This window comes from Aspergillus terreus, genomic scaffold, assembly GCF_000149615.1.
Source record: "Aspergillus terreus NIH2624 scaffold_1 genomic scaffold, whole genome shotgun sequence".
Classification (NCBI taxonomy): Eukaryota; Fungi; Ascomycota; class Eurotiomycetes; order Eurotiales; family Aspergillaceae; genus Aspergillus; species Aspergillus terreus.
Window position 1 is genome coordinate 657774 of NT_165972.1, and position 12159 is coordinate 669932.

At 51.3% G+C, this 12159-nt stretch overlaps 3 protein-coding genes across 3 annotated transcripts; all 3 read right to left on the reverse strand.

Annotated features, from left to right (window-relative positions):
* Positions 1–3977: 3977 nt before the first annotated feature.
* On the reverse strand, positions 3978–8032 carry ATEG_00229 (nucleoporin Nup120/160; the record flags this gene model as incomplete). Its single annotated transcript, XM_001210315.1, has 3 exons — positions 3978–5128; positions 5193–7331; positions 7393–8032. 3 exons carry the CDS (start codon positions 8030–8032, stop codon positions 3978–3980), a joined length of 3930 nt encoding a protein of 1309 aa, XP_001210315.1.
* A 466-nt stretch (positions 8033–8498) lies between these two features.
* ATEG_00230 (recombinase RAD51) lies at positions 8499–9789 on the reverse strand (the record flags this gene model as incomplete). Its single annotated transcript, XM_001210316.1, has 4 exons — positions 8499–9310; positions 9376–9443; positions 9519–9598; positions 9703–9789. 4 exons carry the CDS (start codon positions 9787–9789, stop codon positions 8499–8501), a joined length of 1047 nt encoding a protein of 348 aa, XP_001210316.1.
* Positions 9790–10808: 1019 nt separating this feature from the next.
* ATEG_00231 (uncharacterized protein) lies at positions 10809–11771 on the reverse strand (the record flags this gene model as incomplete). The annotated part of the gene is made up of 2 exons (XM_001210317.1): positions 10809–11399; positions 11523–11771. 2 exons carry the CDS (start codon positions 11769–11771, stop codon positions 10809–10811), a joined length of 840 nt encoding a protein of 279 aa, XP_001210317.1.
* Positions 11772–12159: the final 388 nt, after the last annotated feature.

The following is a 12159-nucleotide window of genomic DNA, read 5'->3' on the forward strand; positions in this document are numbered from 1 at the left end:
TTTCTACTTTTAAATGAAGAGCCCGAACAGGTCAACGCGGCTTCTTCCGAAATTGGCTGAAGGATCTATTTTCATTTTGCCTCCTAAGCAGGGTCCTCCACTGGTTCACAAATAGAATACCCAAGAGCCCTTCCTCTGCCAATGACAAAACTCCTGTAGGGGGGCCATAGACGACAGGGTTATCGTTAACTAACTTCATCCACTGCGAACACTACTCCATGGGGTCAACGCCACGGTCCTTACTCGTTACGGAACAAACCCAATGGGAGCAGACCTGTCTGCATGGCTTCTCAGCTGGCGTAGAGGCTTAAGGAGCTGGTGAGGACGGAGTGGAGCTGAATACAAGGAAAGTGGCTAGAGGCATACGGAGGGCTCTGTGAGGCAGCAGTCGGGTAATAGTTCTCGGGCTGTATGCAGAATCCCGGTTCTGAGCAGACAGTTTGTAATAGAACTGGCCACTGTAAGAAAAGTAAATACAGAATAAAGAGAAATAAATAGAAGAAATAAATAGAAATATGGGGCTGGACCAAAACCGGTTGGAAGATCAGGTCCATCCACCATACTCCGTCGAACACGCCGTAGTGCGCCTCCACCTACTCCGTACTCCGTACAGATGATCCATTAAAACAGAGCCTGGCCGAGCTGATGAAGACTCTGGCAGTCATAAAGCCGGCCTTTACGCTCAAAATGGTATAACAGCATGACGGTGGCGTTTTCAATTGGCTGTCCATGGGCCATGGGGGATGATGCTCGCAACGCATTAGACAGGCGGTTTCGAAAGTTTTCCCTATTGAAGTCACGCTACAAAGAGGTATCCATGTCAGGCAAACATCCCAGTTCGTGGTAGCCGTGATGTCTTTTTAGCCAGCTGATCTGTAGTCTCTTTAGCCGTCCTGGTGGTGGCTGTTGTGGTTGTCGTTGCTGTGCTCCCGCTGTTCTGGTCAGGAGGAACTATACAGACTACCTCTTCTTGAAAGTTCATCTTTCCCATATCGTAACCATGACTTAATGCATCACAACTCCGTGAGGGTCCGGCACAATTCTCCATCAACCGGATTCCAGAGAAAAAAGTAAACATGGCCAGTTGTTGGCCATGTCTCAGAAGACTCTCAGCATCCAACTTTTGCTCCCCCCACAGCTTTCTCCTGTGCTGTCCACTTCACTCTCAATAATCATACTCCGTACATAATTCCCGATAGGAATACTATGCCAGATGAATTCAACCCAATTCTTAGAACAGAATTGGGTCTGGGAGGTGATCGCTGCAAGGGCGCCAGGCGCCAATGACACTAGTGCGCTCGGGTATGGTTTCCTCAGCAGGATCGGTTCTTGTTTCTGGTGCAATCAATTGACTTGGTTAAGCGAGAAGATGACCTCCGTGAAGTGTGTCACAAACATACGACCTGTCACTTCACTTAGGTGAATAGATTAGTTCCCGTCTATTGATCAACCGATCTACATCCTCCCGTAGTGCACGCGATGGCTCGTCTAGCGACATGTCGACTCGGACGATATTTTGGACCGTTTACTGTCGGATCAGCTGTGGTTATGATAGGAGCATACTCCGTATGAATACTTTAACTAGGTACTCGTGGGAATGCCCCGTCCAGCATGATACATATCCGGAGTACTCCGTACCAAGTCCAAAAGACCAGGTCTAAAAAACATAGCGCCGGTTCATCCGTAGCCTTCCCGCGGAGACTAAGATCTTCTTTAATTAAATGATCCTCCTTGTTGAGATCGAATTTGCCAAGGGGCGCTCGGAGGGCGTCTTGGGTGGACTCGGGTGGACTGGTAGTGTGGCCCTAACGCAGCCACCACCAAGGCATCACCCATCCCTATATTAATTACACCACTATTACCAAAAGCGAGCTTAATGCATCGGCTAACTACTGCACCTTGATCGATCGCCGCGAGCCATGATTCACTGGCACTGCCGCCTTACCTCCGAGAGTCACCCAAAGTCCGCCCAAGGGGCCCATTTCGCCCCTCCCCATCAACGTTCCAGACGGTCGACGCGGCAGCATGGCAGTGGAGTACCTATAATAGTACACCCACCGTGACAAAGGTACTGTACGCTCGCTGGGGCGGTGGAGACGACATGGTCGGGCAACGGCATCAGTCCGTATGATTGTGCGATCTGCCGTGTCCTTGCGATCTCGAGAAATGGTATGATACAGTTTATGAGCTGTTCAAGAATGATATATAGATTGCCTGATGCTCTGATTCCTCCCTTCAAAAGAGCTCGGGCTCAAGCAAACGACATCCAAACACCGACAGCCGCAGGTACCCATTCGAACCATCGGTGTCGTGTCACTCAGCTTGCAAGTGAGACGCATGCAATGACTCTTGAGTGCGTCTGCCAGGCACTTGCCCGTAAACCCTCTGTCGCCGCGATGGCCGTTCTCGCCAAGTGGAAATGCACTCACGGCTTCTGCCAGTGGAGCTATAACACCATGACTTACTGACCAGGGCATCCTGCAGCTAGACAAATGGTTGCGTAAGGTATTCCTGTCAGACCCAGGCCGCCGATGGGGCGTGACTCGACATGATGCGAATCTAGATGCTGATGGGTTGTTTGCCTTGTTACACCACATCGGCCTCGTGTTGGTCGGACATTTCCTCCACCGAGTCATCTCCGCTCTGCATGCTTGGGCAGTGGTTCGGAGAATACGAAGGCCACAAAAGAAGAGAATGTCCTGAGTGTTGCATTGGTGGCGTTCAGCCATGGCTCGATCACGCTAGAACGGCTACTTGTAGGTGTCCAGGTGTCCAGGTGTCCGTCCATCAAGCTGGTCTATATATGCCTATTGGCTAGGTCTTTATTGATCCCTTCGTCAGAGGTTTCCATCTATGCAGAATTCAGGATATCGCCTTGTCCAGACGCTGAGGAAGCAGGATTGTCAACTCACTCCTCTCCTTCCTTCCGGCGAATATCCCTGCATCTCGGTGAGAGCAGCAAGACCAATCGCTTGAACGTCGTCCCTCCTAGTACTAGTAGCTACTCATTCAATCTCTGCGCAGCAGGAATATACCTCGCCCCAGCTACAGGAAAAGCCTTCAGAGTCTCCTCGTCAACCTAACATCCCACACATTCAACAGCACCCGTGCCTCCGACCGAGCGCCCGGAATCAGCACAATCGCCGGCATGCCAGAATCCAGCAGTTCGCCAACCAGGGCATCATGCAGCCCTTCGCCTGCGCGGGCGCCTGCTCCAGATTATCCGGCTGAAAAACTGGGAAGCGGCGATGATGGCTCTGCACCGGCAGATCAGCGACGCTCCTGATGGCGCCAGCCACCGACGCCCGCATCGATCGGCGTATGCGCCACCAGCACAATCCTCCCACGCCCACAGAACTCGCCTTCGCCTCGACGACATTGATCATCAGCACCACCTTCATCTGCGTTTTTGGGGTACGCGGTGAAATGGGCGGCAGGTCCTAGAAGCCAGCGCCGTTCCCGATGTTGGCGCCCGCGTTCAAGGCTGTCTTTAGCATGCGGAATGCCTGTTCGTCTGGGTCTTGTCCGTTGGTGAGCCAGCCAAGGCCTATGTCTGCGATGCCTTTGGCGAGCAGTCGGGTCGAGTCACTTACGCATCAAGCCCAGGCCGTTCTGGCTGATTTCTTTCCCTACGATAGACGACGGCATGGTAGTTTGTGATTCGGCGTACGAACACTGTAGTCGAAAAGCTTCTCAAGGTATATTCGCAAATAGCCCACTACTTACACTAAGGCCTTGCCCTCATCGCATGTCCAGATCTACGGAAGATCATGTCCATCCAAAGACAAAAGATAGTTGGCTCTTCAAATCAAACCAATGCTGCTCGATCAATCCAATTCTCCTTTTCTTGCACCACCAGGAAACTAGAAAACAACCCCTAGCCTAGCCTAAAATACAAATGCGGTCCAGAAACTGCAACATAGCGTAGATGGAAACTGACAAACCAACAAAATCGTAGATGCGACACTGTTCAGAGCTTAGAGTAGCATCGTATCATCATTATCCGCCTGGTCAGGGTCCAAGATCCCAAATTCCCAATCGCCCCGTTCAATCCGGCTGACGCGGTCCAATTCGGCCTGGTATTCCCGTCGCAGATGGTCCAAGGTGACTATGACCCGTCGACAAGGCTGGCTATTCGCTGCGGTGGAGGACGACTTGCTGCCGCGGCGCACATTCGGCTTCATAGCACTAGTGCTCGAGCTGAACCTACGCTTCGACCCTTGTACTGTGGGCGATGCGTCCGCATCGTCCATAAAGACGTTTCCATCGTCTTCCTGCACGCTGCGACGTCGATCGAGAGACTGGCCCGGCACTGATGGCTCGTCCTTCTCGACGAGGATATAGGCCTCGCTCTTGTCCACACAACGAAGAAGGTTGATCAATGACAGAAGCTCGTGTCGGATCTCCTTGCTCTCCGGGTCGTCCTCCTCTGTGGCTTGCGCGCCATCGGCCTCACGACCCTTAGCAAGGACAAGATGCGAGGATGGACTATCCCGAGCCATGCGAAGCCGCTGAACATTCCGGTAGGCGATCTCCGCGGCGCCACGATAATCATTACGAGCGATTCGATAAGCCTGGAGCACTCGCTGATAATCCGGCGTGCTGTCGGTCCACTTGTTCCCATGGTCCATGGTAGAGTGGAAAGACGTCTGCTTCCGAGCAAGCGAAACCAAAACTTCGTCCACGTGAGATGCAATGTTTGGAACAAGAGATGTGGGGAAATGAAGGATCTGGCGAAGGCCAGAAGTATCCGGACCCGAAGCCACCAGTATACTCGTGATCAGAGAACTGAGCGCCGACTTCTGGAGGGCGAGATCCTTGTACCGAGCGAGCGTAGAGTAGGCCTGGTCGAACTGGCAGGTCTGGAGGGATGCGTAGAACAATCGCGAGAGCAGATCCGTACGCAGGATGTTGTACTCTGGGTCTTTGTCGTCCCGGTATTCACTTGCAAGGGCCTGGAGTGCAAGGCTGGCAAAGTCGGCAACATGCGAGAATGACCTGGCCTTCTCGAATATAGTCAAGATGTGTTGGAAATACTTGGGCAGACCGTTGTGGAAACAGTCCACGGAAACGATGTCAAGAAGCGTGGATGACATTTCATGCAGATTGCCGAGTGGTTTGCCGCAGGCTAGACAAGGGTTAGACATTCACATTCCGACCACGATCAAAGACAGCAACAAAGGAAGACTTACACAGAAGGTACGCAGCTTTCCGGAAATACAACGCTGCAGTGTCGAATTCGGACATGGCGACGTATAGACGCCCCTTGACGTATGTCGCCCAAGACGTACTTGCTTGGAAGCGCAAGAAGTCCCAGGCAAGATCAATGTTGTTCTTCGCAATCAGATCACATTGGATGTACACCAACGCATTGGGGTATGCCACTTCTCCTTGTCGAGTCACCCATGATAGAACATCGCGAATTCCCAGAGATAGTGTATAGCTCTGCGGTAACCCGGTGGTCTGACGGGGCTTAATATCAGTAGCGAACAGATCTTCTAGGATCGTCGCCATTCTCGGGGCGTCCTTCTTTCTGGACGATTCTTTCAGGGAAAAGGTAGATGCGTTGTCATCAGTCGCACTTGTAGATCTACCTGAGCATTTCCGACAGTTGGAGCTCAGCCAGGCCATCATTTCGTATTCTCTCAGAAGGGTGATCAGCGAAGCAAAGAGGTCGACCGCATCGAAGTTTGAGTCTTCTTCCTGCTGTACCTCCCCATCCACGAATAGAACAAGAAGTAGGAGGTCGGTCAGAACACGTCGGGTGAATAAAATGGTCTCTTGCACTCCATTCACCGTCACTCTCACGCCAAAGTGGGTAGGCAGAAGATCAGAATCCTTGCCCGGGAATCCAAGAGGTATCGTGTCGATAATGGTGTAGAACACCTCGTTCTGCAAATTGTAGATATTCAACTGCTCGTTCATCGCGCCGATCAGACCTTCGTAGACCTTATTGGAAATCTGTTCACCAAAATCACACCGCTCGCGGAAAGCGTCCATTCTGTCTTGGATGGAGGACGACGGTTCGGTGAACAATTCGGCTTCCAGGGCTCTTTGGCAATCTGCTTCAAGCTCGGCTGGGAATCTACGCCTGAAGCCTGAAGCAACTTTGATGAGATGAGATGACTGTTCAAAAAGGTCCCCAATCTCCGAGCTCAGATTCCTGTGTCTCCAGCGATCGACGATTTTAGGTCCTTCAGCGCGGAGCTCAGCTCCCGAGTTATGCAGAATTAATTCTGTAGAGCTGCACTCGCGGATAACAGCGCAACTGTCTGTCAAAAGAAGCCACGGTATTTCGTAATATGCGTCGTAAACAAGAGAGACGGGCTCAAATCTTCTCTTATTGATGTCCTCCACGATTTGCCAGAACTGACGCCATTTGGAATCAGTGTCCGTCCGGTAACGAGTGAAGTCCATATCCTCATCAGCGTACTTGCGAAGGGACACGGTAGCAGCGATCGTGGAGCAGAGCCGTTCTGAAAGCGATGCACCCTTTTTGGACGCATTTTGCGAAGACAATGGCCGGACGGCTTCCTGATAAATGGACAGTGCAGTCTCAAGAGCCTCGGGGGAGAATCTGTTCGGCTGTAGAAGGAACTTCAGCCATCTCTCTGTCGGGTCCACGACATCTGACAATGCCATGGGAGGTGGGGGCTCCTGGGAACGAGAATCCATCATCGTGGATACCCAGTTATTGTTCCAATCAGTAGCCAAAGTCTCGAAATTGAAATGAAGTGTGTACAGTTGGTACAGGCTGCTGTTTCGCCACAGAACCCACAACTCCATGCGCCTCCCTTCCTCCGCGGGCTTTATGTCGAAATCGGCAATGCTCCAAAACATGTTTCCAGTCGTATCCGGGTCCAAAGGCCTCAATGGGGTGTCTGGATAGAGGTCCTCGATGATCAGCGGCGATGTCAGGCCTCCCTTCACAGCCCAAAACTTGAAGCGGCCGTCTTCGAAAGGCGAGTAGGTGATAACATAGTACCGGTATTCGCCGTCCATAGCCCTCTCGACATTGAAGACGCGGATAAATGCTGATTCGGCGGGGTTTAACGAGTAGGCTGGCACGTCAGGATTTTGAATCTCACGGCCCAACAGATCCTTCGTAGCGGCCAGCTTGTTCGTCGCGAGATTCCATATCTTCAATGTATGGTTGAGGCAAACGGCAAAAACGTAGGTCTGATCGGACGTAGTCGCAATCGCATTCGCCAGGTTCAGATCGAGGGTGCGTCCCTTGTACTTGACGGAGGGCTGCGCGTTCCATCGAACTAGGCCGCGAATCGAGGAGCCCCATGTTCTCTCGTCGAAGGTGAGAGGTGACCAGCTGGAACCTAAACAAAGACGCAATTAGAAATTGGCTCTTAACAGTTAGAATCGCAAATTTAGAATTACCATCATCGCCAGATCTCCTGGTCAGGCGCAAAAGCGACCCGTTGTCGAGGGAAATGAACAACTCCAGCGGGCTGCTGGCATGCAGTCGGTGAGGGTAGGAAAAGGACAGAGGAGCCGGAACGCAAGATTTGCACCAATCTGTTATAGTTTCATCTATCGAGGCGGTCCTGCGGAAGAATTCCGGTCGCAGGGTCAAGGTGTGCAGCTGTTTTGAAGCAGTGATCACAAAGACGCTTAAGATCTCGTGATCCTCCACATCGGCGAGGTCGACGCCCGAAGGAAGGATCTCTTCCTGAAAATCCAGGCGCAGAGTGTTGTTGTACTCGTGATGCTCAACGCCTCCCTTAGTCAAATCGACGCATTGTATCTCAAGCACCTTATTGTCGTTGACCACCCTCCACAGGAATGTCCGGGGATACACGCTGCGCTTGCGGAAGTAGATTGAGCCCTGAGTGGCCAGATATTGCCTCGTAAACTCTTCTTCATCTTTTGCGACCGTCTCGCTTTGGCCTGTGAGGGAGGAAATCGAGAATCGGGCGCGGCTGTTTGGGTTCGATTGAGATGGGATCGGGATGTTGACGACAGTGCTCGGCGAGTACGGCCGAAGATCGACCCGGGTATCCTTGTAAATTCTCGCCATGTCGGATTGAACAGAAGACCACCTTCCACGGATCAGAGAACGAGGTCAATCAAGCCTCCATGGTTGGTTGTCGCAGAGGGGGTGGAGTGTCCAAGCCAGCGGAGTTGAAAGAAGCTGGAGCTCTTCCGCTGCTCAGAAAAAACAAGGTCTTGGCACAAAACGCGCATCACCGCCTGATCTCCTGCTCCTGCTTTCAGAAGATACGGCCCTACAAACAGTCCAACGCGCCATCGATCTACGAGTCAATCATAGCTTGATCATTTCATACTTTTCATGGTATATAATTTGATCGTCAAAAGCATTATCTTTAAGCCGTCCCCGAGGGAATCTACGGCGCAATACTCGAACATAGCTGCGACATGCGATCGCAACAGAAAACACTATGTCCTAAATAAGGCGGATAAAACAGACTATAGCTATCGTATCATGCGTAGTAAGTACAAATGCTTCGTGATGTTTCCGTCTTTCAATCGTTCTCCAAGTCCTTCGGGCTAGGATCTCCAATTCCATCTTCATTGATGGCGAAGAGACAGTCACTCTCCGGCAGACAGGGACTGTCGTAGATCTTGCATACTCTGGTCTCTCCCCGGCCCTTCTTCAGGCTTAATCTGGTTGTGCTTGCGTGGGCGATAATGTTACCGCCAATGGGCTTCTTAGGGTCCGGGTTGAACATCGCACTCGGGCCACCGTCCACCTGAGCGACCACCTGGTTCGTAATGACCACAGCGATACCAAATTCATCCGCTAAGCGCTGGAGGGTGCGCAAAAACTTCGCCAGGTGAGTCTGTCGACTTGACAGCTCACCTCGTCCATTGAAATCCGTACGGTACAGCGACGTGGCGGAATCAACCACCAACAGGGAGAATCGAGTCTCGCACATCATCTGCGAGGCCTGGTTCAACAGTTGAAGTTGGTGGTCCGAGTTGTAGGCACGAGCATAAGCCACATTGTCAAGAACTTCCTCGCCGACAAGCCCATATCGCTGCGCAACAGCCAGCAATCGCACTGGCCGGAATGTACCCTCCGTGTCAATGTAGAGGCATTTGCCTTCCCCGCCGCCCATATCAAAGGGCAACTGGCAAGTTACGGCAAGTGTATGACATATCTGACTTTTGCCCGTCCGGAATTCTCCAAAGATCTCGGTAATCGAGCCGGTCTCTATGCCACCTCCAAGGAGCGTGTCCAATTGTTTGGACCCGGTGGTGATTGATATGAGCTCACTTCGTCGAGCGTGCATCTCCGTGGCCGTGGTAAACCCCATCGGAACGAGTTTTGCCGCTACAAATGACATTCTTTAGAAAATCCGTCCTACAAAGACTGATCTAGATCTGGGATTGACTCACCTTCAACCAAGACCTTTGTGGCTTTCTGTTCGGAGATTCCTTTGATCTGCTCCAGTTGACGCTTTGGCCTGTTGTCCCGGGGCAAAGTCAGTACTCGGATACGTTATGGAGTCCAGTGTCAAGAGCCAGCCGGGAAGACATACGTATAAGCAACTGACTCGACCGTGTAATAACCGGCTTCGACGAACAACTTGATGTCTCTTGCGGTGAGTCCCGCGACACCCTATCGCCATGTTAGATGGAATCATTCGAACTCAGGCGGAATATCGCGTCAACGCGGCCCGCCACGCTCATAGTGCCAATTTCCATAGGGAAATGTTGACTCACCTCCAAAGCTGAGAGCGGCGTGGGTGCTCCAGGTCCTGGAAGACCGCTATCGTCGTATTCATTCTGGGTCTCCATGTCGGCAGTCATCCTTGATTTCTGTTTGTATTTCTCTTAATCAACTCCGAATATGAATTTAATCGCCTGAGGTTTGCCACCAGTTGAGCGAGGACAACAAGACGTGCACGACGCGGTAGGACGCGTTCCAGCTGAATGAGTGTGCTGCTAAGACTCCTCTGGTCTTGAGTTCAATTTTTCTGAAAGAAGTTTGCTTGTGGGGATAAATACACCACCGAAGTCTTTTAAATATGGACAGCACAACTTGTTGGGTGGCAAATCGTCTGGTCTCTGCTCAGCATATTGTCGACGTCGAAGTTGTGGACGCGTCGAGGGAGTCACGAGGTCACGTGCGGTCCCGTTGTTGCCTTATGGGCGCCTAGATTTGTATGCATCCAAATCCACCACGAAAAAAAGATCTAATTCTAGTGGCTAGGCACGGATGGATGTATTATGGTAGAATTGGTTTGCAATCCCGTTTGTACATTAATTGCACTGGCTGTGTTGCCCAACGTCCCATCTATCAGAGGCGGTCTAAAATGTAAAGTACCTGAAGCCGCTGTGATTGTGGGCAGAATGGCAGGAAATGAATAACTACCATTAAACAGGCTAACTTTGTTACTCAAAACAATGGCAATGATTGTGGCTAAAAGATGGGCTTTCCCGGGGACATTCCCATCATCAGGAACAGTGGTGGTCTGTGAAAGATAGAAAAGAACCAAGCAACATTAGATACAGGACAGTCTCTGGGTCACTGTTTCTCGTTAAAAAGTCATGGATAATTCTGGGGACGTCGTGCACTAGGATATGGGCGTATGTAACAGCCCAATCGGATGTGTTCACATACCACACTCCGTCGTTCAACCATCTATCCGTTTGCTCTTGCATGGACCGGAACAAATCCGGCTCTTTGCGCCTCCCTTGGTTCATTGTTTGCATAGCTCAAACGAAGAGTTTCGGTAGGCTGCGGCTGAAAATTCTCGTCGAATAGCTCGCTCATCTGGTGTCTGAATTGTTGCTCCGAGGGAGTTCGTGGGTATCCTAAAGAGAGATTAGTCGGCGTTCCCATGAATGTAGTAGACACGCGATAACTTGCCTTCCGGCCTTGAAAACCTCTTAAGCCCCTCAAACGGCTTGGAAATCCATGAGCTTCGCTGGCCCAGCAACCCTGATAAGGGACGGTTTGAGCCCACAGTGGCACGTTTGCTCGACCGGTCATCATCTTTCGATGGTCGCTTAAAGGGTTGGTCTTCAGGAGCATCTTCGTAGTCGGAGGACTCGGATCGTTGGTTCTGTGTTGGATCTCCACCTGTTGATTTGGAGTGTCTTTTAGACTGGTGCTTGCTTCGTGGCTCTGCTGCTTTGTGTGCTTGTAGAGGTCGCTGGACTTCCCCGGTTGAGATTGCTTGACTGTTCACATCATCACGCCGCGCTGGCACGTCGCACTTGGGGACCCATATTCCTTCGACATGGACACCTTTCTGTAGAGCTTTGGCCCCGAATGGCACTTCGTGTTGTTCTGTCAGCATCGGATACGCCTCCGCATCTTGTTCGGATTGTCGACGAGCTTCTGCGGCTGCGTGCTTCTTCAGCGCCCTTTTATTGTAGGCAAGAACACAGAAAGAATATGCGAGGACGAGTATCTGGCACCGTTAGGGATGGCTCGATGTTTCTAGGATGATGGACTGTTACCAAGACACATGCGAGCACCTGTAAATACTGTTAATAGCTGCAATAGAAAATGGGGTTCGATGCTTGCAGCTTACAAAACTCAACTTTTGCCAAAGGGCCCAACCTGTCCAGAATGCCATAGCTCTACGCAGCCAGGGCGAGGGCGTAAGGTGGGCTTGGATATGGCGCTTCGTGGGACTTTTGCGTTCTCGGGGTAGCTTCAGTGTTGCACGTCTTTGTCCTGGGTGAGGAAGGATGTAACAAAGAACACTAGGTATCATAAAAGTGTCGTGGGATGGGTCATCTTCAGGGACCGGGGTCGCGATCAATACGAAAATGACCATGTCAAGGAAGTCGCGAAGAAGGTGTCCATGTTCGTTTGGCGAGGTCAATAGAGGCAAGCACCTGGCTAGGTAGGCACCTATGTCTGCATCAAGATTGCTTCGTTTTGAGTCGACACCCACTGGACTGCCGTGGCGCAACCAGGTGACAGGGTGGTGAGGTGACACTGCATGGCCATCGCGGCAGGGTACAATAATTTCCCTCAATTATGTCGGTGAGGGTACTTTGATTCGGTGTTATTGTGCATAGTCATGGACGCATGGATGGTAGGTAGTAGTTAGATGGTGACAAAAAAAAAAAAAAGCAGATAGGGTAAAAATAACAAAAAGAAGAGAGATGTAGTTGTCCAACCAAGCAGCCAACGTCCCTGTAACAGGACGGTGTAATCCG